This window comes from Thamnophis sirtalis, unplaced genomic scaffold (assembly GCF_051295495.1).
Source record: "Thamnophis sirtalis isolate CommonGarterSnake01/CBP01778 unplaced genomic scaffold, rThaSir2_p1.2 scaffold_4, whole genome shotgun sequence".
In the NCBI taxonomy this organism is placed as follows: Eukaryota; Metazoa; Chordata; class Lepidosauria; order Squamata; family Natricidae; genus Thamnophis; species Thamnophis sirtalis.
In genome coordinates this window covers 33,258,793-33,285,543 of record NW_028261384.1, presented here as the reverse complement: position 1 = coordinate 33,285,543, position 26,751 = coordinate 33,258,793, and the positions used below count along the sequence as shown (strand labels likewise).

Below are 26,751 nucleotides of genomic sequence, written 5' to 3'. Positions count from 1 at the left end.
CCACCTGAGCGGCAATGATCCCAGCTCTGCTGCTCCTCAGCGGCTCCCAGGGTCAGCTTCGAGGTTAGCGCTCCATTCCGACAAGGCTACAGGGAATCCTGAAGGGTTGAACCCCGGGCCTCTGCCTAACCACCATGGCCAGAGTGGTGATGGTCTAGCCCTTTGCCCTGGTCACCTAATCCGTGAGGATGGGTCCGCGTCTTGAGGACCAGTCTAGGAATTCCTCTCCCCGATCCCCCCTCCCAGGCCCTTAAGTCAGAGACCCGCATGCCTGGTTCATCCAGAGGCGCAAGGCAAGGGTACGGGGAAATGGAGCTAAAGGGGAGGGAGGTTAGCACGCCCAGGTCAGCAGGGCGCGATGCTCTGCGGCGGAGGAGAAATACCTTCAATTTCTTCACATGTTTTTTTCCCCCCAGCTCAGTCGGGGAAGGTGGAAAAGCTCCCCAGAGTCCTTGCTACCCCTCACCTCGATTCACTTTTCCCCGCCCCAACTTTGCCCACTTGGGCGAACTGGAGTTATCCCGCTCTCCTAAATACGTTTGTCGAGTTGCAATTGTGGATTTCCACGGGCCTTTCTCCGTAGAAAGTCAGACACTGACGTTCAGTGGCCCGAGTCTTTTGGAATGTCCTTTAGGAATGTCAGCGGGGACGAGGTGGCAGAGCGTGGCAATGGCGAGAAGCAACACCCCCGCCCCTATGTCTGACAGAGATCTCGCGTTTATGTCCGCCATAAATGCGAGATGCCTGTCGGACACAGTGGCGGGGACGTTGCTTCTCGCCGCTGCTGAGCTCTTGCCTCACCAATGGTAACCCTCACTGCACATCACTGTCAACCTGTATCATTCCAGTAACAAAACAGTCTTATCTCTTTTGCCAATTGTGGTGTCAGTCTTCTTTTTATCGCCTTTATAAGGTTTTTATAGACTTCTCTCTGCACTTTGTTGCTTGAAGGATCTGTCAGGTAATCTCATTACCCTCCAGATGCTACTAAAATTAGCTTGTCTTTGGTTGTCAATCTTGCTCCTGAAAAAATTTCTCTTAAGTCCATCATCATTACCATTTTTTTTTCTTCTGGATCTTGGAATCAGGTAGAGCTCCAATTCGTCGAATTCCCTTTTCCATATTCCCTTCTTTCCACTTTCACCCATATTTGCTCCATTAATAAATTCATCTATTGTCTTTATCTTCTACATCTTCATTCTCCTCCTTAATTTTTGGGGCTCCAACCCCATCGTCTTTTGCTGTGAGGAAGACTAGTCTTTCCAACTTCTTCTCAATTCTCCCATATCTTTCCAATAGATTTTGAATTCCAGCCAAGATATTTTGGAATTTTAAGATTTCCTCATCTGAATATTGATCCATGTTCCCAAAAAGAAGAAGGAAAGAAAAAAGAAAAAAAAACTAATAGCCACTGCCGCTCTAGCCTTCTAGGCCTCTTTTATTGTTTTATTTTAGGTTGACTTGAACACAAGTTCTTTTATGCTCTTCAAAGGAGAAGGGTTCTGTTTTTTCCCCTTTCTTTCCCCTGCCAAAATAGTTCTCAAAGGCACCTGTGAAAACAATTCATGCCCTTGGCTCTTTATCAGTTTCTGTAAACAAGTTGCAAACCCTTCAGCTACAAAGTCAGTGAAACCAAAGACGGAAAGAGAAGAGATACGTTGTTTCAAAAACTCCAGCCTCTGACCTCCGAGTGGCAGTGTTGCTACTTTATAATATTTATCTCTGGCTTATAGAAAACAAAGTTCTTTAGATTTCTTTTAATAACAAGTAATAGGAAGAATTGTTAAAATAAGAAGGAAGGTTTTAATCCAGAAGTTAAGAAATAAAGCAACAAAAAGCAGAAGAAAAAAGATCAATCCCTTCACTTTAAGAGGAGAAATAAATGTTGCGAGCACCTCAATCCACAAAGAAAAAAAAAGCTTTCCAAAGCAATCCAATTAGGGTTAATTTCCAGCTCAATTCTTTTGCTTAAGGATCTAATTTGGCTTTAAAAAAAATTATTTGGGCAGTCTTTCGCAAAATAGAAAAAATACCTCACCAGATGGACTCACTTTCTCTTTTCACTTCCTTCCTTCCGGAGCCGTCCCAACTTCATCAGCCTGGGGGCTGCCTGTTTACTGCCGGCTTGAAGCGCTTCCCTTGGGTCGATCAGGGACTTTGCAATGTCCCTGAGACCAGCAAGGCTTTGTCTTCCTGATCACCATCTCTATGGGATGGTTTAGGTCTCAATGGACCGTCCACCGGCAAAAGTGTCAATGGCAGTCTCAGAGTATCGAGACCGCATGTTGTGATAATCACGACGTTGGCTCTTCCTTCAACACTCATAATTTTTTATGGTAACAATGAATAGTGTAAGTCAAGAACATTATTTGAATAATATGCTGGTCTATGACCATTATAAAAATTATTTTGATTTGATTTTGGTAGTTTGAATAAAAGCACAAAATACTTATTCTTTGCACAGTGCAGATCTTATGCACAATTGATGTTGATCTTTATTCTCAATTTTCAAGCTTGATGGAAAAAAATACCTAGTTTGCTTTTCCTGTGACTTTAACTAACTGGAATATATAATGTATGTTTCCCATGTCAAATTCCAACTGGATATTAGATTGAAAAAAATCCCAACAGTAAGAATAGTTCAGTAGTAAAACCAATTACATAGAAAGAGGTCAGTTTCCATATGCCGGATGTAAACAAAAGGCTAAAGAGCCATTCAAGATATGGTTTAATAGGTAATTTTTTCAATGAATAGAGGTTTGGACTTAATTATTTCTGCCAACTATATGATTCTGTGGGAAAAAAAGATTTAGAAAATTTGGAAGTGGGTGTATCCCCATATATAAAGGCAGATTCTGCATATTATTCATTGATCATTTAGTTATTCAAAATACATAATTTATTAAAACCTTGATTTAATGAACACATGGAGAAAAGAGGGGGTGGTTAAAGTGAAACATCTGTTAAATTCAGATGGGGCCTTTTGAGTCCATCCATCTGCAGCAATATTTCTTTCATGTTGGTTCCATGAGCCGCATCTGAAGCATACAATATTTGCTGCATTTATAGTTTCAAAAGCAGAATCACAGCACCTGCTCTAGCAGATGTAATCAGTAAAGATTATTGTGACAGCTGGGGGAAGGGTATTAAAAGCCTTCTTGAAATAATGAATGCAAGTCTGCCATATCAGGTACTCTTTCTTTTATAATATACTTGATAGCAAATTTGATTTTTTAATGCGAAATAATCCTAAAATGCTTCCCTAAGAACCTTCACATTTTTAGAAGCTTTATTATATAAATTTCATTGTTCTCCACCCCCACCCCAGATTTATTGTGCCTTTAAGTGCAACAAGAATTGCTTGTCTTGGAGTTAAAGGCAACAATAGCCTTTTTTTTGCTAAATAAATTTTCATTATGTCTTACTAAAATTTTGCTGTGAGAAAATTTAAGACCCAAGATTTTAGATGTAAGTAACATAAAAGCTCTTTAGTGTAACTTGTGTTAAAACATGGCTGTATATATCTGTCCTTGAAATTTTGCTATCCTGTGAATTATAATATAACTTAATGGATGTTTGTTGATTTAAGATTTTAACCTCTGCTGCAAGAAATAAATGCTTTCAAAAGAGGATATTGTTAATTTTTCATTGTCCTAGTAAATAAATTGAGCCTAAATGCATATGGTTTGATTGTACAATCTTACATGCTATAATGTTTATCTAAGACCTGTTTGTTCTTATTCCATTAGTGCAAAATACTATTTCATAGTCATAATACAAGGAAAGACCAGAATATTTGAAAAGTGTCTTATTTGTTTCTGTTCTTTCAAAGAATATGTTACTTAGTTTGCATTTTATATTTATTTTTAGCTGTTCCATTCAATTCAGAGAACTTGTATGGATTTACTTAAAGCAATTGAACATTATCAAAAAAGGATTTGTTGTAAGTATCCTCAAGTATAACACCCTTTTCAGTTTAGTGCAAATTCTATGCATGTCCAGTAAAAATGTACCCTACTATGTTTAACTACGTCCCCACATATACATTAATAATAAGAACCAAAGAAAGTACTGAAGCAATTGTCAATATTTACCAAGATTTTAAATTGGCACTGAACCCAGGTTTAGAATTAAGCATACTCAATATATTAGAGTACAAATAATGAACTGTCACTTCCCCATGGCTCAAGAAGTGAAAAGGATACTGAAACAATCAAAGGAAATTCTAAGCATTGTGACCAGGCCACAGACATCTACTTCATGTGGTCCCAACAGGTTTATATATTTGTTTCACCTAAAACAGATAGTCTGCTGTTACATCTTCTAGATAAAAGTCATTTAGTTATTCTTAGTCTTATAAGAACAATATCAATATAATTTTTACTCCCAAGAGTGGAAAAATGGGAGGTAAGGTTGATAAATCTGACATTTTCATAAGTATAGAAAACACATTAAGATTAATTAAGAATTGTAGACGCATGTGAAGAGCATTTCTTGCAATATTTTCTTTTTTTAAAAAGATTGAAATAAATCACATTCCCCTATATCTAATCACTTTAGTTTTTCATCTTCAGTTCTATCTCAGGAAGAAAATGAATTGGGAAAATTTCTCCGATCTCAGGGTTCTCAGGATAAAACAAGAGCAGGCAAGATGATGCAAGCTACCGGAAAGGCACTTTGTTTTTCTTCTCAACAAAGGTATGTTTAGCCAGATGGGCTCCTTTATTTTTTATATTTCATGTATGGAACAGACCATTAACTCTTCTTTCTACTCTTTGTTTTCTAGCAGTCCATTTTAAAGATATAGGAAGTGACATCACTTTATAACAAAATTCTTGTTTGTATTTCTGCTTTAGTTTTCTCTGATTTTTGGTTCTTTTCATTATCCTTATATTCATATCCTTTCCTTTAATACTTTTTAAAATTTAACTCCATATCTCTAAGAGGCTAAACGGTATTACAATTTCATAAGTCCAAGGAACAAAGAGGCTAAACTTTCTTAATAAACTGCCTGCTATATAGTATGGAGCTTTGTTAAAAAGAAAAATAAGAAATCCAAGAAGTTGCAAAAAGAACTGTAAAACAAAAAGAATAAGTATAAAAAATGGAATGAGGACACATAACTAAAACAGAATATCAGCAAAAAGCACAAATATGCAAGGATGAAGTGAGGAAAGCTAAGAGTGGGAATAAACTATGACTTGCAACAAATGTCAAAAATAATTTTAAAGGTAAAAAACAAGAAAAACGTCAAGGAAACAATTGTTCTACTAATGGGAGAAGGTGGCAAAGAAGGGACAGGCAACTTAGAAAAAGCAGAGCTGTTTAATTCATTTTTTGCATCTGTCAATGCAAAAAGAAAAAAGAAGCCCAACCTACAAAAACCAGAACCATAAAAGACAGATTAGGAGTACAAATTAAAATAGGCAAGAAAATGGTAAGAGAACACCTGCCCACTCTAGATAATTCAAACCAGTAGGACCAAATGGATTAGATCCCAAAATTTTGAAGGAACTGGCAGTCCTGATCTCACAACTATTGAATCATATCTTTCAAAGATCCTGGAGCACTAGGGAACTACCAGAGGACTGGAAAAGAGATGATGTGATTGCCATCTTCAAAAAAAGAGGAAAGAAAACAGTTCCAGGAAACTACGGAACAATCAGCCCAATATCAATGTCATGGAAGATCTTGGAAAAGGTAATGAAGCAACAGATCTGCAAACACCTAAAAGCAAGCAGAGTTATAATGAGAAGCCAAAGTGGGTTTGTCAGAAAAAGATTGACTAGCAAAATTCTGTGGACATAGTATACTCGGATTTCAGTAAGGCATTTGACAAAGTAGACCACAATCTACTTCTTGGTAAGATAAAAAAAAAGTGGGATAGACAACAACCTCACCCAATGGATTCATAACTTGCTGACAAGCCATATTTAACATATAGTCCTTAATGGAAATATATCTACATGGAGGGAAGTAAGCAGTAGGGTACTCCAAAGTTCTGTCTTAGACCCAGTACTCTTCAATATCTTTATTTAGATTAGGAAATAGAAGGGGAACTCATCAAATTTGCAGACACAACTCAAGCTGACAGGAATCACACAACACCCTAGAAGATAGGCTCAAGAATCCAGAAGGATCTCAACAGACTGAATACTAAGTCCTATCTAACAAATTAAAATTCAACAGAGAGAAAAATAAGGTTTTGCACTTAGGCAAGAAAAACCAAGTGTACAGGTACAGAATAGGTGAAACCTGGATCAATATTAGTAACTCTGAGAAGGATATTGGAGTCTAGTGGACAATCACTTAAATATCAGCCAGCTGTGTTCTGCAGCCACCAACAAAGTCAGTGTAATCCTAAACTACATTAAAAGAGGAACAGAATCAACATTGTGAGGTGTTATTATGGCTTTGTAAGACCTCACTTGGAATACTGCATCCAGTTTTGGTCACCACAATATAAAAAAGATGTTGAGACTCTGGAAAGAGAGCAGAGAAGAGCAACAAAGATGGTAGGGGGTTGGAGACTAAAATATATGAAGAACAGTTGCAGGAATTGGTATGTGTAATCTAGTGAAAAGAAGAACTAGGGATGACATGATAACAGTGTTCCAGTATTTAAGGGGCTGCCACAAAGAAGATGGGGTTCAACCTATTTTCCAAAGTTTCAAGGCAAAACTAGAAGCTATGGATGGAAATTATATCAAGGAGAGAAGCAACCTAGAACTAAGAAGAAATTTCCCGACAGTGAGAACAATTAACAAGTGGAATGGCTTGCTTTCAGAAGTTGTGCTCTATCACTGGAGGTTTTTAAAAAGAGATCAGATACCCATTTATCTGAAATGATATAGGGCTTCCTGCTTGAGGAGGAATTGAATTAGAAAAGCTCCAAGGTCCCTTATATTATTCTATTACCATTAACCTACTATGTTAATTCACTGCTATCCGAAATAGTATATTTAGTATTCATCTATTACTTAATTGGAAATCAATCTCAATTTTGATCTAGGTATGTCACTATACTGTAATTAATATAGTGATACATTATTTATTTGTACCCCGCCTTTATTATTTTTACAAATATTTCAAGATAATGGATATATCCAACACACCTTCCTCCTTTTCCCCCCACAACAACAACCCTGTGAGGTTAGTGGACTGAGAGTGTGACTGGTCCAAAATTACCTACCTGGGTTGATGGCAGAGACAGGATTTAACAATCTCCCATTTTCTGTCCTGGTGAAAGAAAGGTTAAACTTTTTAAAAACTGTAATAATGATAAATAAAATGATAAGAGATGGTTAACAATAATAACATTATGACATATAATAAAAATAATAACATTTAAATAAGATTAATAAAATAATGATTACTAAAATATTCTTGTAGCACAAAAGACTCAAACCAGTTTGATATTTCTGTTAATACTTGAATTGAAATGCTTTAAAACTACCAATATTATGCAAAATCCACTGTTTATAAATACAGGTAGTCCTCGACTTACAACTGTTCATTTGGTGACCATGCAAACTTACAACAGCACTGAAAAAAGGGACTTATGCTCCTTATGATTGTTGCAGTGTCTCCATGGTCACATGATCAAAATTCAGATGTTTAGCAGTTGAGTCATATTTATGACAGTTGCAGTGTCCCTGGGTCATCTGATCATCTTTTCTTATCTTCTAAAAAGCAAAGTCAATGGGGAAACAAGATTCACTTAACAATGTGTTACTAATTAATAAATACAGTGATTCACTTAACAAATGTGGCAAGAAAGGTAAAAAAATCAGGCAAAACTCAACTCATGTCTTGCTTAGCAACAGAAATTTTGGGCTCAATTGTAGTTATAAGTCAAGGACTACCTGTAATTGTAAGATCACTTAATCAACACTACTTACATTTGTTTTTTATTGTTTAGAGAAAACCCATAATATATTCACTCTAAAGCCAAAATACTTTAAAGATGACATTTTATTCACTGCAAATAAAGAATGAAAGAAATATGTGTGTTCTGTTTGGCAGTTTACCTTTCAAGATCAATTTTTAGGAATTCTGAGATTGAACAATCAGAAACTCTTAATATACTTTTAAATCCTTTATAATTAGTGTGTTATGATTAAATGTACTTAATTCAAGGCAGCAACCCTGAAAGCATTACAAGTAGTTGTGTGATTGTGTTTTTATTGTGAAAATTCTATTTTCTATACTGTGTTTTGAAATGAGACTTGAAGATCTACAGCTGTTCTAATTACCTTGAATATGTTTCTTATATTAAAAATATAGTTCTCATATTTTATGAGCTTGGTAGTCAACTTCAAAAAAATAATTCTGAGATAACTGCCCTAAGACCACATATTTATCTTTTTGTTTTAGATTAGCATTGCGCACTCCTTTGTGCAGACTATACCAAGAAGTGGAGACATTTAGATACAGAGCTATTTCTGATACATGGTTGACAGTCAACCGAATGGAACAATGTCGGACTGAATATCGAGGAGCTCTGTTATGGATGAAAGATGTTTCTCAGGAGCTGGATCCTGATCTTTATAAGCAGATGGAAAAATTTAGGAAGGTATGAGGTTTTCCACAATTTGCTAAATAATAGTCAATGTGTCAGGTTTCCAAATAGCATCCAAAATTAAATCAGAGTCCAAGGCAAAGTATTGCTCAAAGTTCCAATTTATTAAGAGAGCCATGTTAGCACATCTGGGAAAACCTGAATCTCAAAGCGTCCCGGTTTTCCCCACCCAATTGAAAGTTCTTGAACTTGCCCTACAGCCAGCAGCCCATCACATGGTCCAATGTTCCACTGCCATGCTGGCAGTTCCACCTATCCAATTCCAGTCAGGTGCAGAGACAAAGGATGACCTTGGCTTTCTAGAAAGTAATTTTGTTTGGGCTACATAGCATCTAATTCTGTACAATCCCCCCTCCCATTTTCCCACAATAGAAAATGCATAATAGAATAATAGAAAGTGTGGCAGATCAAAGATCCAAAAGAAATATGGCTGCAGACTGACACAATGGTGATAATGGATCGTGGCACGACAAAACCGCGCTCGTCAAAATAGCAGTGATAAAATCGCGGCGCTAAAGCCGCGACATCATCACCGTGTGTCATCACCGCCACGACAACAGCGCGGCAACAGAAGGGCGCTTTAAAACGGCGCCATGGCAGAAAGCCGATTTCAATTAAGGTAAGGGTTAGGATTAGTTTAGGGGTTTGTTTTAGGGTTAGGTTTAGGGTTATGTTTAGGGTTAGGTTTAGGGTTAGGTTTAGGGTACTGAGTGCTTGGGAATGCGCGGATTTGCCCTCCGCGATTATGTCATCGCGGTAGGATCACGTTTTTCCTTAGCGCTTCGAACGGCGCGAATTAGTCTTCACGCTTATGTCTCCGCGGATAAGGGCTTCGCGGATTTGTGGTGGAACCATAATGGATTTGTTTATTCTAAGAAATATATAATTCTACTTATTATTTTCTGTGTATCAGAACAGTTCTGGCCAAGAATATTTTTCCCTGCTCCCGACAACAAATGTATTATACCAACTTCAATTACATATGGTGTGTTTGTGTGTAAATATATTGATTATTAGCTCATTAATCGGCATCCGTCAAATGATCTAGATCAGCTGCGTGGCTATTTAAAGAAAAGGAGGATGTAAATATTTTAACTAGATACGATAAAGATGATAAAAATTACCAGTGTTACCTATATAAATGGGCCATTTCTAAAGATTGTTTGGCCAAGTTATACCAGCCTCTCAGTTATTGAAGACATGCATGGATAATTTTAATAAAGGATGATCATATTTCATTATAAATTTGTTGCAGTCAGACAGATGTTCAGATTGAATATGGCATTTTTATCCACTTATCAAGTCCTTCTTAAATACCTGGAATAGGCAGATGTGGATGTTTGAAGGTGAGAGAGAGTGGGGGGGGGTTACATTAGTTTATTTTTCTATTCCATTTAATTAAATAAAGGCAAATAACTTCATTTTTTAAAAAGTAACAATCCAATGAAAAGTTCTAAATGTTTTTAAGAAGCTGCTTTGTGGTCTTTAGCAGTGAAAGTAACAATTGTGCCTCTTTATATTCAAGATATCTACCAGATAGTTGATCAGAGTTTGCTTTATGGAAAGATAAAATGACTGGAGGACTTATAATAACCCTTTCAGAAACTAGAAAGGCCTTGGTCTGGCTAGGTTTTGATATTTGTTAGAATGTAGATAAACATTTATGCTTATCTGGGGGGCAAGGGTGGGAGGTCTAAGGTAGTCATCTCTAAGGAACCCCATGTGCATTTAATGACCCATGCTCAGGGTGGTTTCTCTTTCACTTAACACTTAACCAGATTTATTTAACATGCCCCTGCCATACATTATGGCCATAATGGACAGGTTCCATTGCTATCATATGTTGAGGACTGTATTGAACACCTGTGTTGAAATGTTTGATTAAATATTTAATATTGGTTATAACATTCAAATTTGGCAATTACATATATTAAAAATAGAATATTTCTATATGATGCATTTTTGTGAGATCTTTTGACATATTAATACTGAAAATATTAGGGAGTGTACATTTAATTACCATATTTTTCGCTCTATAACATACACATTTTCCCCCAGAAGTGGGTGAAATGCCTGTGTATCTTTGGTGAATAGCAGCCGGGCCACCTCAGCAGGGTCCTTTTACATTTCTGAACCCCTGCCTCTTCTGTCTTTGTCACTACCCACATCTTATGTCTCTTTTCCGCAGTGTAGGAGTCAATACGCAGACTGGCATATGAGAGGACACTTATCTGTGGTCCTTTCAGGCTCCACCTGAAATTTTTTTGTCTTGTTTTCCTCCTCTAAAACTCAGTGTGTCTTATGGTCAGGTGCATCTTATGGAGAGAAAAATACGGTATATACTTGTTAATAATATTACAAGAAATGAAGCAATTCTAAATGCTACCACTGTATGGTAGTATTTTACTGACTACTTCAATATAAATTGAAGATTTTTTTTTAAATCACAAGAAACACAGTACTATAGACCTTTTTCATCAAACAAAAGAACACATCTGTAAATTTATACAGAAGAGTCTAAAATGGAGTAACCATGTTGAAATTATCTTTATGATATCACAGATATAATGGACATGTGACAATAAGTGGAATTTGTATTGCATTATATTTATAGAACATTTTATTACTGGTGTCTTTGTGACCATTTCATTTTTAAAATGCAAATATTTGTTATATTTAGGACATTTAGTCATGTAAAGGCTAGATAGTACACACATTTGTTACACAAATTGTTATAAATCTGTGAAATAATCTAACATAGAAAGGTGGACCTAGATTTAAACATATTTAACTATGTGCTGGGCAATTATTATTTATGAATGAGTATCAATATGAAATTATTGTTTAGGAATTAATATCTAAATGCAGTAATACAGTACATATGGGTTTGTCATAAGCTATATAGAGATAAATTATTATCTACTGAAAAACTATTTGGGAATTGTAAGTCAGCATTAGAATTTTCATGGAATAACACCTTTTTTTGAGAGAGACTTGCTATTTACTTTATGTTCAGTATTCCATATATTCCCAGAGTTCAAGTATTATGTTGGGAACTTTTTCTTTCCAGTTTGTTATCTAATAATAAAAGTGTCAGGATTAAGAATTGCTATGGTGGTGAATATCTGTAGCTCGGGTATAGGATGAGGGTGGAGGTTTGTTCTTGGAGCTTCTGGATTGATTTCCGAATGTTTCACTACCAGGTTAGGTAACATCTTCAGGCAATTGAAAACCAGAATCCATGAACACCAACTGGCAGTCAATTGCCATGATCCCAAATTCCCAATCTCTACCCACTCAAGACACCAAACAACACCAATTCAGTACAAGAATCTTTGGTTACCCTACCACCAGCCACACTCGTGATTTATTGAAGACTGGCACTCCACAAGCAATTTCATCAACAGACACATCGACCCACAACCAGCATATGAACTTCTCAGAATTCAAACCTACTACATAGCCAACCAGAGACAGCACCAACCTTAACCAACAACCCAAGCAACCTCCCCCCACCAGTACCACCCTCCAAGGACCCTCACCTGATATGACGTCCCCATCACAAGACTTATCATAAGACATGACCTATACCTCACCCATCACAAGACCCACTGACCAAACAGTGTTATCTAGCCCGGTAACAAAAAGTTCAGAAACCTACCCATAAGATCAGAGAATGAGCCTCCTCCCTCAGATTAAGAATTCTCAGTTCTATACTGTGCAATTATTCTATTTGAAGTATAAATTAATAAATATTTCTACACCAATGTAATTTTTACTGTTAAGCTTTTTGGAAAATTGGAAATTAGATATTATTTATTTTGTATATTTGTGTGTGTGTGTGAGGAAGTGAAGTTCCATATAGATAGTCAAAAATTTTGATCTGAGTTGTTGGTGAATGGTGGAAAATAGAGAGCTCCTGTTTTCCTTATCTACATTGTATCAGATTAAAATAAATACCAAAAAGGTATAATTTCTTCTTTTGTCTACTTATTCTCAGTGGTAATACATGTATGTAGTCCTCGATGTATGGCCACAATTGAAATCAAAATTTATCTTGCTAAGCACCATTTTATGAGTTTTCTTGCTCTGTTTGTTAACCGAATCATTGCAATTGTTAAATTAGTAACACAGTTAAGTGAATCTGGTTTTCCCATGGACTTTGCTTGTCACAAGGTTGGGAAAGGTGATCAGAGGACCCTGAGGCACTGCGACCATCATAAATGTGAGTCAGTTGTCTAGCATCCTAATGTAAATCATGTGACCATGGGGACACTGTAATACTCATAAATATGAAAAACAGTCATTAGTCACTTTTTTCAGTGCCGTTGTAACTTCAGTCACTAATTGAACTGCTGTAAGTTGAGAACTTCCTGTATATCATATGTAGTGCGTTTGAATGATCTTTTTGTTCTTCTTAGAGATGTTGCTATATGTTTCCTGTTTATTCTCTTTTCTGACACAAAGGATATCTACTTCTGAATTTAACAATATTTGGCCAACAAACATATAAGTGTTACTGAACAGAAAACATTCAGGTGATTAGAATTTGTAATTAACTAAAAAATCTAGCATCTTTATTTCTGAAAATACATTATGCATGTCTTGTTTTTATGTAAATCAGTGAGTAAAATGCTTTGCTCTGTTTGTTCCTGATTTTACTTACTATCATCAATTTAGATTGTTATGTTTCTTGTCACTTGAATAAAGCTGGCAGATGGAAATTTTTTTGTTTAAACTGAGCTGCTATCAGCTATGTATACAGAGTAAAAATGAAGGCCTTAAGCTGTTTTTTTCTATTTGTGAAACACTTTTTCTCTACTGTATATTTCAGGCAGCCATTTTGTTAATAAGCTGATGAAATATTTGGGTGGTGTACTAGTAGATAGTATTTTACATTTCACATTGATACCAAGACCCGAAACTATGACACCATTGTTCTGTGCGAGTATTGAATTACTTTTTGACACATATTTCATCATCCTAAGAATTTCAGTATCGTCATTTTTGACAATTTGAGAATAGAATTGGAAGCACTGCATAATAATTTTTTATGCTGCTGCTATTATTTTATTCTTCATGTATACTGAACTGTTGCTACTTTTGATACTACTATGTATAAATCTAAAGATTATACCTGAAAGTTATGAAGATATTATAAAATAGAAAAAATGTGAAAAAATATCTCAAATGCTGTCAGAAGAATGACTGTTGATGAAGCATGGGCCTTTGGAGTCTTTGGTAATACTTCATAATGCCAGTATTATAATAAGTATAATATAATATAATAAATATATAATAAAATATATACAAATCTGCAAAAATGTAAGTTATAAAATATTATTTCAGTACAAAAAATTAACGACCTGTCCTCACTTATGACCATCACAGCATCACTGCTTAACAATGAATTTTTCAGTCCCAATGGTGGTTATAAGTTGAGGACCATATTCCCTTAATGCTGTAAATGAAATTCACAGAGTAGAGCAATTTTACAACAATTGTTTAATTTGGTAGCAATGACAAATCCCAGAAATACATCTATGTAGAAAGTCTTCCTAGCCATAAAGTCACTTGCTACTTAGAGCAGGGGTGGCTTCTGGCAGACACTACTGCTGGTTCGCTCGAGTGCATGCACAGAAGCAAAAAACAAAATGACAGTGCATATGGCACCGCCGAGAGAACCGGTACGGGGGCATGGCAGGCCTGGGTCGCTGCCAGTTCCAGCGACCCAGGCTGCCAACCCACTACCAGTTCGGCCGAAATGATCTGAACTGGTAAGAACCCACCACTGACTTAAAGATAATGTATCTTTGTTACAGAGAGGAAAGGACTCTCACCCTTAATCAGGTAATGATTTCTACACTGGTTTGCATTGTCTGAATGAAACTTCTTCTTAGAAATCAAAAGCAATTATCCCATATCTTTAACAGTGTATTAGTGTAAACTGTAGAATAAAAGGTACCAATGACTTAATTAGATTTGAGGATAAACTGCTACCTTTATTCCTCAACAGTAGAAAAAATATTTACTGTATATTCCCTTTTGATATGGTAGTTTCTATGTATTATATGAATAAGATGCAGTGATTTAAGTTTTTGATTATGTTTGAATTCAAGTCTTTGTTTATCCATGACACTCTGTAGGTGTAGTTATCTTACCTTACAGAGTGATGTGGGGTTAAAACGAGACAAGAAACACTTGAAGTATAAATAGAATCATTAAATAAAACAGGCAGCTAAGAGAATCCAACTTACCTTCTAATAAAACCATTTGAATTTTCTTGTAAAAATAGCTTTTTAATAAAACCACATTTATCCCTGTCGCACTCTTTTTAGCAGTAAATTCTTCATTTCTTATCTTTTATAAGAGTATTAAAGCCATTTCAACTAGTTGCGGATAAACAGCAATTATTTTTGTTGTCTTAACAAATAAGCTGTTCCATGGCTTTTTTTCCAACCCCAATCTCCTTTCTAGCTGCAGGTGATATTTTAGACTTATTTATCCCAACTTTATTATTTTTAAAAATGATTCAAGATGGTGAATAACTCTGATTCTTCCCTTCCTCGACCCTATGAAGTGGCCAGTTGTGTTGCAATCTCTTCAAAATTAAGTTCAAATTTCAAAGAAAGAACAGGAAGAAATGGTAAGACTTGCCCTTTGGAACACCCTATCCTCCAAGGTGAGATGTGTTTCCATCTTCCTATCCTTCAAGTAGTGCCTGAAGACCTGGCTCTGCAGATCAGCCTGGGAACCCAATGGGGGAGCACCACACCGGTGGTGGCTACTAGATTGATAGCAAACCCCACCTCAGTTGCTCCCGACTTTCCATCTTTTATTCTCATATTACTATTGCTTCCTCATTGCATTCCTTTTCACTGTTTATTCTATTCCATTACTTTGCTACTGTTATATTTCTTTTCATTTTTTTCATTTCTCATTAGAAATTAAATTACTGTGACATGGTGAAATATTTTAATTGCATGATGTTTGTGAAATATAACCATGTCAAGAATCTGTTTAAAAACTCAGGCCCGCATCTTATCTGTTTGGGTCTTTAAGTTTGTAAACAGAAATTTCCAGAATTGACACAAGGAAGGAAGGAAGGAAGGAAGGAAGGAAGGAAGGAAGGAAGGAAGGAAGGAAGGAAGGAAGGAAGGAAGGAAGGAAGGAAGGAAGGAAGGAAGGAAAGAAGAAAGGGTGGGAGAATACAACACATACGTACACTTAAATGGGTGTTTTAAATGTTTTTTAGGTACTGTCTAATGTTTATTTGAAAATGTATAATAAACTAAATGCTCCTGTACAAATAGATGTACAAATGCTGTACAAATAAAACTAATGGAACACCCTACTATCCCAGCAGAAAAAAATATTTACAGTCTAATTGGTTAGCTTGTAAATCTTTGAATTTTATTTGGGTAAAACAAATCAGTTCACATAAAATACATCTATTATAATATATTTGTACAGGAGCATTTACCGTAGTTTATTATACTTCTTTTCAAATAAATACTAGGCAATACCTAAAGAACATTTAAAACATTCTATAAAAGGACATTTATCTAGATTCTAACTAGCTAGTTACCAAATTTTAAAACCTCCCAACTCCCTTACAGAGGGATGTAGATGTTATACACATTTCTTCAAAGTAGTTTTATTTCTATTATTCATTCATTTTCATTCATTTAAGATCTTAAGCAGGTCATAACAAAAGTTTCAGGCTGCAAACTCTTAGAAAACCTCCATATGAGTTCTTTCTCTGAATCCTGATTGATTAGAAATAATTATTTCCTTATTTATGTGTCATGTAGCTTCGCTCTTCCTGGAAATGGAATTAAGAGTAAATTAGAATGCTCATCTATAAGCTTTGATGAGGGATACATAAAAAGTTCTTTTAGGTCAATTTATATTTAATAATCAACTTGTATTATTAAGCTGAGAATAAGCATTTGTACTTTTCTTCACCTCTGTTTTCCTCACCTTCTGGCTTTAATATTTACACGTAAACAGGACTTTCTGGTTTTTCTTAAGACATTTCGATTCTCATCCGAGAAGCTTCAGAGCTGAAGAAGCTTCTTGAATGAGAAGCGAAACATCTTCAAATTAAAACCAGAAAGTCCCATTGCCTCTTGAAAAAGCACCTTTGGGACAACCATGATCTAGATGACTGAGAATTTCCATAGACATTGTATATTAAAACAATTATTATATTTCGATTGGATAGTTGCAGATTAATCCTGATTCAGAAAATATGTTGGACAACCTTTTAAGATGTAATCTAAATGTATAGTTAAACAAACCATAATGTTAATATTTAAAGTCATAATGTTCATTATTTTTATTTTTATATAATAAACAGTGGCATTTTAAAATTTAAAGCAATGATATAAAAGAATGATTGTGTCTATTTCACTACAAGTAATCCTTTTCCTGTTTATATAAGAATATTGCTTCTTTACTCATAGTGCATTCTGGCCCCTTGTGCTCAGCTCCATGACTTGTTTTCTAGAGCCTCAGCAGCTCTGGATACCAGCTAACTGCTACTTAATGCTAGTTCAACCTTCATCCATGACCTTATCATGGTTGAGAGAGTTGACCAAGCCTTAGCCTCTGAAACCTGATTTGACATTGGGTGGCGGATGCATCCACTCTTTCTGAAATATGGTCTTTCTGGTTTTGTAATGTAATGCTAGCTGTGACTTCCGGGTAGGATAAGGTAGTGGCTGTTGTTATTTCTGGCCCTTAGGGTCCCTGCCTCAAACGTCACTAACCATGATGTTATGAAACTGGGTCAAAGAAATCAGTGGAAAATGATGCTCAATTATCCTTTTCCTGCAGTGGAGCAGCATCCCCATCTGTGCTCCTGAATTCTATGTCCTATGTCTTTGGCGATACAGCTCCTCCAGAAATACAGTTTTTCTATTTTTTTGTTTGTGGATAAATTGTTATTATTAGGTTGTAAACCACCTAGCTTGGTTTTAAGAATGGAGAACAATCCTATTTCAAAGTCAAAATAGTCTAATATTGGCATGCTCTGTCTTTTTAAAATTTCTGCCATATCTTTCATTTTTCTTCTTGGTTTGTTCTGTGTTACTGTTGTTTTTCCATTGCAAGCAACCATAAATGATTCATTTAAAAAATCAAGTGTCTAAATTTTCTCATGGATCTGGAGCATTTGAGTAGGTTGGGGAGGCTATTTAATTAGATCTTTTGTATCCAAAAAGTTACCCAATCTGCCAATATTTGTCCTTTTCTGTGAAGTCTCTTGGGATTTTCTAAAATTAGGATACAGTCAGAAATAGGAGCTGTGGGATATAGAAAGGGAAGCCATTGTAAGATCTCCTTTAAAGTGATAATCTTTAAATTGGACAATGAGTGCTTAAAATTTCAAAGTATTTAAGCTGCAGTAAGTGCCTAATTCAACTTCTTGAAAGTAAGCTCTATTTAAAGAAGGTGACAGTCTTAACATCTCTGTTTAGAAGAAAGTACCATATTTTTCGCAGTATAAGATGCACCTTCCCCCCCCCAAAAAAGAGGGTGAAAATCTGGGTATGCCTTATACACTGAATACACCATTTTTGGCCTCCCAAAACCCTGCCCCATGGATCCTGTTTTTTGCAAAAATCGAAACACAGAGGGCTTGGGAGGCCTGCAAAGTGCTCCTGGAGGCTGGGGAGGGTAGGAATGAGTGAAAAATTGGGGTGTTTTTGCCCTCCCCAGCCCCCAGGAGCATTTTGCAGGCCTCCCAAACTCTCTGTATGCCCCATTTTTCACAAAAAAAACCCAGGGCCTGCAGAGGTTTTAAAAGACTGCAGAGTGCTCCTCGGGGCTGGGGAGGGCAAAAAACTTTTTTTTAATGTACATCTTCACAATCTTGGTGCGTCTTATACTCCAGTGCTTTTTTTAGTCCAAAAAAATACAGTAGCATACATCCAACATGTGTGTTTCTTTATATTTTTCCATTCATCTTTTTTATTTTCCCCTTTTCCCACTGTTCAATTCATTTATCATTCATTTTATCACGTAATATTTTTACTGACCCATTGACTATACACATTATAGATATTTTGTATAATCTGAATAGAAACATTTTCCAAATTATCGCATTCCATATTCATTTTTACTGCAGTAGATGCTTGTTCTCTGATTGATGTTACTAGGATCACCAAAGAATCAGGAGTGTCTAAATAGAGAAATTCTCAACATTTTAGAATCATTTAATTTAATTGAAGGTGGCTTGTGTCAAAATGTTTCATTCGAAATATGTTCCTAATAGGTTGATGGAAAAATAAATATGTTTCAAACAAGTATGTCTCTTTCCTGTTCAGAAATGATGAAAATGGCCTGGAAAGAAACTACTTACATGCCCTGCCTTTTACGGATTTTTTTCCAGGCCATTCTATCCAAGTAGCCTAGGCTTAACCAATGGGTCTACTGATATTGCAGTCATAAATTTGTAGCAAGAAGGAATTGAGTATCTGTATCACACAAATATCAATGCACGCCTGACATATCCTTCCAAACATGTTTATACTCAGAGAGATATCAAAGTAAAGGACCTATGTTAGCTGTTTCAGATTAATGGGCTGAAATCTGTATTTTAACAGAAGCAATCATAACAAAAAGATAGAGATTAGTATATATACTATATAAAACTATCCCAAACAGAACAAAGCAGCACTGAAAAAGAAGTAACAGATCCCTCAAGGATGTAATCACAGTTCCTTGCTGAATTGCTTGCCAAATTTATCTTATTTCTCCCAGCAATTTTGAAGCCTTTGGTCTGAATTCTCACTTCCTTCCTGAGTTCTGCTCCTTGCTTTTTACTGGAAAAATAACTTTGCAATGTTTATAGAAAAGAGTCCTCAACTAGCCAGCAAGGCACACCCTTAAGAGTCATCAGATTCTTGAACATTCTGGTTTTCTCTCTTTCTACCAATAATAAAGAAGTTAAGAACTATGAACTGTATACTGTTTCTCAACAAGTTATATTTATTTTCTAATAATTCCAGGAAGCGTCTGCAAAAAACGTCTTATTGAAGGATGTCATAAATATATTAAATATTAAAATTGATGTAAATTTAAAATAATGATACAATTATGATTAATTTAATATAATTAATGTAATGAAATGTTATTTTGGTATGAAGGGAAACATTTTGGATAATCTGATATTTAAGAATGTCCTATTTTTTCAAGTAATCTCTATATTGATAGGTCCAAGCACAAGTCCGTCATACAAAATTGAATTTTGACAAATTGAAAACTGATGTCTGTCAGAAAGTGGATCTTCTTGGAGCTAGTAGATGTAATCTTCTGTCTCACGTCCTTACAACATACCAGGTATTCATAAGGAAAGAATCTATAAAACATAGGGGCTATTTTTAGGAATGGGAGTCAAGTAGTTTTTATGTGAAGAGATGTAACTATGTAGTAAAATATCTGCAGCTGGATAATTTTTGTTGGATGTCATAGGAAATGTTAACTATTAGATGTCATTTGAAGAATCATATTTATTTCCATTACAGACAACTCTTCTCCATTTTTGGGAAAAAACATCTCATACTATGGCAGCTATCCATGAAAGTTTCAAAGGTTATCAGCCATACCAATTCACTATGTTGAAGGTAAAGAAAAGTTTACTAAATCTATACAGTGCTATTTTAATAATGTGATCTTAATATATGAAATCTATTGTAAAATACAGTTGTTGTGGGGGTCATTATGCATTTGAATTACGTTATTACTTGCTTTTATAATTCTGCTATCTATTGGCTTACCGCAAAGCTAAGATACTCTAAATAAGTGGCAATAATTATTTTGTTCCTTTTTTTCTGTAAAAATATGTATCATAATTTTCTAATAAAAATTCACATTGATTATTATAGTGGCATATTAGAAATATTGGTTATATGTATGCAGTCATTGTATTACCAGTATAGGTTAGGAATAGCTCATTGGTGATAACTTCACATTGGCATTGCAAGGAAAACAAATTTGGGGACTGTAGACTTCCTTTTGTCTCCCTCTTCCTATCCTGATCTTAATTGGGAAAGTAGAAGAAGATAAACCATTTTGGCAGCATTTCTTTAATTATGTTCCAGATAACCTGGTTATAAATCAATCCAAATTCACAAATTAAACTGCTTCTCTTTCTTTGCTATCGAGTATGAAGTTTCATTCTAACTTGAACTTCTGGTATGTAGCAAGATCATCTTTTATTCTGCCTGTTCGCAGAAACATTGGGTGCTGCTTATTTGGTATGGATGTCAATCTAAATTCATTAGCAAAATGAAAAAAGAACAAAACAACAACAGATTAAAGAGAGATATGATTGGTTAAGATTTTTGTTAGGACTACAGTATGCAGAGATAATAGATGTTCATTCTTTCTAAGCATTGATTCCAGTGACAACTAAATTGTAATTCCCCAATTCAAACATAACAGAAAATTCTGGCTTTATATAAAGTAGGAAAGAAATTTTGAAAGATGGCATATGAAAAGAAGGATAAAGGAGGAATGCTTCCATATAATATATTTTTATGCCTTTGAAATTACTGTATATGAAACAAACAAAAGATTGTTCAGTCCAGTTATATATAACATATATCATTTATTATATTTTTAAATGAAAAATATTCTTTATTGGTTGAAAATTCAAACAGGAAAATAGCAAGAGGAAAAGGAGTTTCCTAAGTTCTTAACCACTACCATTTTCTCACAGAAATGGTATCTTGAATTTTTTTTCATGTGAAATAATTTATGTGTTAAGTATTTAGAAGCAAGTAGAAGAATATGGGTTAGACAGCATCACCACCAGATGAATTTGTAACTGGCTGACCAACCACACTCAATGTGTACTCCTCAATGGAACTGCATCTTCATGGAGGGAAGTATGCAGTGGAGTACCCCAAGGCTCTGTTTTGGGTCCAGTACTCTTCAACATCTTCATCAATTATTTGGATGAGGGAATAAATGGGGAACTCATCAAATTTGCAGATGACACCAAGTTGGCAGGAATAGCCAACACTCCAGAAGATAGGCTAAAGATACAGAAGGATCTTGACAAACTTGAACATTGGGCACTATCTAATAAAATGAAATTCAATGGTGAAAAGAGTAAGGTTCTACATTTAGGCAATAAAAACGAAATGCACAGGTACAGTATAGGTGATACCTTGCTCAACAGTAGTAACTGTAAAAGGGATCTTGGAGTCCTAGTGGACAACCATTTAAATATGAGCCAGCAGTGTGCAGGAGCTGCCAAAAAAGCCAACACAGTTCTAGGCTGCATAAACGGGGGGATAGAATCAAGATCACGTGAAGTGTTAATACCACTTTATAATGCCTTAGTAAGGCCACACTTGGAATACTGCATTCAGTTTTGGTCACCACGATGTAGAAAAGATGTGGAGACTCTAGAAAGAGTGCAGAGAAGAGCAACAAAGATGATTAGCGGACTGGAGGCTAAAACATATGAAGAATGGTTTCAGGAACTGGGTATGTCTAGTTTAATAGAAAGAAGGACTAGGGGAGACATGATAGCAGTGTTCCAATATCTCAGGGGTTGCCACAAAGAAGCGGGAGTCAAACTATTCTCCAAAGCACCTGAGGGCAGAACAAGAAGCAATGGGTTGGAAACTAATCAAGGAGAGAAGCAACTTAGAACTGAGGAGAACTTTCCTGACAGTTAGAACAATTAATCAGTGGAACAGCTTGCCTCCAGAAGTTGTGAATGCCCCAACACTGGAAGTCTTTAAGAAGATGTTGGATAGCCATTTGTCTGGAATGGTATAGGGTTTCCTGCCTAGGCAAGGGGTTGGACTAGAAGACTTCCAAGGTCCCTTCCAACTCTGCTATTGTATTATTGTAAGAAGCCTAATATAGTTGTAGCATGCTTTTGAATTAAATTATTTCTTAAATGCCATTCTTTTAAAAAGCAGTTAAAGGGGAAAGCAGCATTCATTATCTAGTTTAGCCTTGAACTTCATTGATTATGTCTTGAATAAGGAATAGTCTGATATTAGGAATACGCAAATCATGGCCAGGAATGAGGGATGATGTGTTGCAATCCAAGAACCTCTGGAGTGTCCCAAGTTGCCTCATCTCCAGTATATTTCTTATGCTATGCTAGCTTTGATGAAGTTTGCTCCTTTTTTGAAACAAGAAATATTGAACTCTGATCCATGGTCACGTGGCCGGCATGACTAAATGCTAAAGGCGCACAGGGCACTGTTACTTTCCCAACAAGGTAGTCCCTATTTTTCCGCTTGTATTTTTATGTGCTTTCAAACTGCTAAGTTGGCAGAAGCTGGGACAAATAACGGGAGCTCACTCCATTACACGGCAGTAGGGATTCAAACCGCTGAACTGCTGATCTTCTGATCAACAAGGTCAGCCTCTTAGCCACAGAGTCACCATGTCCCTCCAAGGCAGTTATGCTGCCCTATCTAAATCAAGTTGCCTTTAATGAAATACAGGCTTATTTCCACTCTTCTATTTTAATTAATATTGTTTAAAGAAAACATTGTTAAGAATTGGTGATTTATTCATGGGAAAACATCCAGATCCAGAAAGATTCCTGTGTTTAGGATTTATTTGAAAATAAAAGATTGTTTTAGAGGGTTATCTTCTCTTTGCTAAAGTCTGATAATCTGATAATCTGGTAATGAACAGTCTGATAAAAGATTATTTTCTTTACTTCAGGGTATATTGTGGAAGCAATGTAATGGTAGCTGTTTTTCCTGATAGTCAAGTTTTTGAGATAATATTTCAAATGCATTAACAAATCTCAGAATCCTGTTGAGAAAGAGATTATTTGCTTGGAGTTATCCAGTGCTTTGAAAATGTTAATTCTTTTACCTTCTTTAAAATGAAAAAAGAATTACTTGAAATGTATCCTATAGTAAAATAAATTTTCTACTAATGTTGTTTTCTACTAAAACTAAATTAGCAGCAGGGAATGGAAACACAACTGAGAAATAAAGCAGAATAGAAATATTTAATCAGATTTTTCAGTACTGTAGACTTTTCTTTTGTCACTGATCTTTTGCCTTCTTAATTTCACCCTTTCTAGAATTCTGAAGTCTTTGCCTCTATTCATCTAGTAAAGAGCAATAAAATACTAAATGATGTATATTGGAGAAAGATAGAAATAAGATGGAGTATTTTAGGTGCTGAAAGGAGGGGACTAGCACTGGAGTACCAAATATCCTGAAAATGAGAGAGAAAATGAGCTATTGGGGGGGGGCAGGGGAGGAGGGGTCAAAATAGTTCACCTCAATCACACATGGTTGTGCTGCCATCTTGACACCCCTTCTCCAACAGAGCTGCATAGACGGATGAATTCTGATTTATTGATGCATGCTACATGAAGAAGACTGGTTATTTTCCCATGTTACAAGCACAAAGGCAAGGGAAGAGCTTAATGGATCAGAATACAATCTAGAATACCAGGCATTTCTGAATACATTCTTAAGAAAATTTAAGTTAGGCATTTAAAATAGTTAGTTTCCTTGCAAATATTCTGTGCTGGATATCTTAACTATTTCTAGTGGTTGATTTATCATGAGTGTTAACAATCTGAAACTTTTAGACAAATCCTGAAGTTCATAATCATGGTTTCTGCAGGCCTCACCATTTTTTTCCAAAAAGGAAAAAGGAATTGGAGGAGTGGGGCTTGACAATTGATATTGTTATGTACATTGCAAAAAAAGGGATAGAAATATATTAATAATTTTAACAAAGTAAGATTAGAGGTAATACTAACCACAAAGATTCTGAGAAATGTTTTTGTCTTTGCAGTTTTTTTAATCAAAATTCTTGGTGGTGGTTGGTTTTTAAAAAATGTTTCGTGGATTTTATATAATGTGACAGTTATCACCTGTTATATTGTTGCTACTCTTATATGCTTAATTTATAATAAGCCATATTTATGAGCAGCTAATTCCACTCTAAATAGCAGAAATAAAGAAATACATTGCATTGTACATCTTTATATTACACTGTTTGCATGATTATTGCATTTCCTTTTTGTTCTACTTGGAATAATTTCCATTTAATTTTAGACATGTTATTTCCTACATTTAGAGCATAATGAATATCATTGTGATCTTGCTGTTTTTTTAATTATTTTGATGCATTTTTCTTTATACGGTTGAACATGTATCATTTTACTTTTAAAGCAGTTTACTTTACTTTACATTGACTAACTCTTAATTTAGAATAAACCTTGCAGGTTACAACTAACTTCTTCAGATACAGCAAGGATATTAAGACAATTAGGCAATTTTTCAAAATAATGCTAATATGTAAACATATAAATTTTAATATAATGAACCATGTGCCGGAGATGAATTGCATAGAATTAGCACTACTATAACCAAATAATTTGTGGAGTTAAATAAGGAAAGACCCTGTATAAATTTTCTTGAGTTTCCAGAGGAAACTCAAATTCTAATACAATACTAAATAATAAGAAATCATTCCTTCCTTAAGTCCTGGATCTAAACCTATGTAGGAGGAAGACAGTTTATACTGCCAGTTAGGATAATTGTGGTTTTTAGGGAAACATGCATATGTTGGGTTTACAATTTATGCCAGTATTTCAAGGAAAGCCCAGTGCAATAGTTAGAAAATGAAATAGCAAATTTGTTAACCAAATCTATTTAAAAATAGCAAGGGTAGTGTAAGTACAAGCAGCTGTATTAGCAAAACAAAGATCAAAATTAAATTGGCAAGTCTGTTGTCCCCAGTAGTAAATTAGTCCACTAAACTATATAGAAACAGAAAATGCTTTTCTTTAATTTTGCACAATGCCCCAAATAAAAAGTCTTGTGATAGATATTGCTAAGATGAGTGAAATAAAATTTTACTGCCTGTTACTTTGATTACTTATTTCATGAGTTTGATAACAGCATTTAAAAAGAAAAATAAGGTGACATTGTAATTGTCTTTGCAAAAAACAAAATTCTATATATTATTACAATGGCAAAACATATTCTTTTAAAATCATTTTAATAAATATAGTACTAAAATGGTTGTATAATATCCATTAGCTTGAAAGCAATACCTTGCTTTGTATGGCATGCCAGGTTTTGTGGGCAAAGCTAGGTTTCTTGTTTTAAATCTTTTTTCCTATAGGTTCTTCAACTGTGAAATAGAATTGTAAATTTTCACAAACTAGAGATGGAGCATTTTGTCCCCAAACTCCTCTCTATGAGGAAAAATAAGGCAAATGTTTGACTCTGCTCTTTTGTGTGTTGCTTTGGTTGATGCAAATAAATATTGGCGGGAAATCTGCTACCTATGTATTTTTGGACTATAGAATCAGAATAGGAATAACTAAACGAGTACACTGGTTTTTAAGAATTGAAAAGCAAAAGGGGGGGGGAGTTATTTTGTGCAGCTTGAAAATGCAATGTGCATTTTTATGGCAGCATGATTCTATCAAAGTCAGAGATAAATTGAATAGTTGAATAACTCTAGACATTTATATTAAATAAAATAATTTATTAAATTAAATAATTATTCCAAAAATGAATACATGATATATCCAAAATAATGCTGTTTGGTCCATAGAGTAGCAATCACTAGTTGATTTTATAAATACCAAACATTGCATAATGGTTCAAATGATACATTTCTTTTCAAAGACAGTGTTAGAGTTATGTGGCGCTCTCTAATCTGATAAATTGTGTCAGTGATTTAAATTAACTATAGCCCACTGTAATACTTGGCTATGGTTAAATCAGTGGCACAGATTATTAAACTATATACATGTATGTTTTTGGAGTGAAGATGATACTCCCTAGCATGATTAATAATTATGTTCTGAGAATCATTAAGATCAGAATACAGCATTACAGCAAATCGCATTGTATTTTATTATGTATTTCCTGTGAAGCATAGTGTCAGCCTCCGCTTGCTGCTGCTTCAGCTGTCATTGAAACGGGAAGGGGGGCATGTTATTTGGGAGGGGAATCATGCTGTGCTGGAGGAAGATTCTAGACGTTGTTTGACCATCTTACTGCGCATGTGGAAGAAGGGAGTTTCCCGCCAAGGTTAACTGTCCAGCATTCCATCCTGGTGATGCCTTTTAAGGTTATCTCCCACCTGACAGTTGGGTGCATTATAATTGGACTATAGACTGGGGTGCCAAGGGGAGG

The 26,751-nt window shown here is 35.3% G+C and overlaps 1 protein-coding gene across 8 annotated transcripts in view; it reads left to right on the top strand.

Moving 5' to 3' along the window:
- ICA1 (islet cell autoantigen 1) overlaps nucleotides 1-26,751 on the top strand; it is a 55,698-nt gene that overhangs the window by 12,047 nt on the left and 16,900 nt on the right. For all 8 annotated transcript variants that reach the window (XM_014054496.2, XM_014054495.2, XM_087712740.1 and 5 more), the window contains 5 exons: nucleotides 3,871-3,943; nucleotides 4,575-4,698; nucleotides 8,377-8,575; nucleotides 19,802-19,927; nucleotides 20,113-20,211. In XM_014054496.2, the coding sequence (XP_013909971.1) occupies nucleotides 3,871-3,943; nucleotides 4,575-4,698; nucleotides 8,377-8,575; nucleotides 19,802-19,927; nucleotides 20,113-20,211 (621 nt within the window). The remainder of the gene's footprint in view (nucleotides 1-3,870; nucleotides 3,944-4,574; nucleotides 4,699-8,376; nucleotides 8,576-19,801; nucleotides 19,928-20,112; nucleotides 20,212-26,751) is intronic.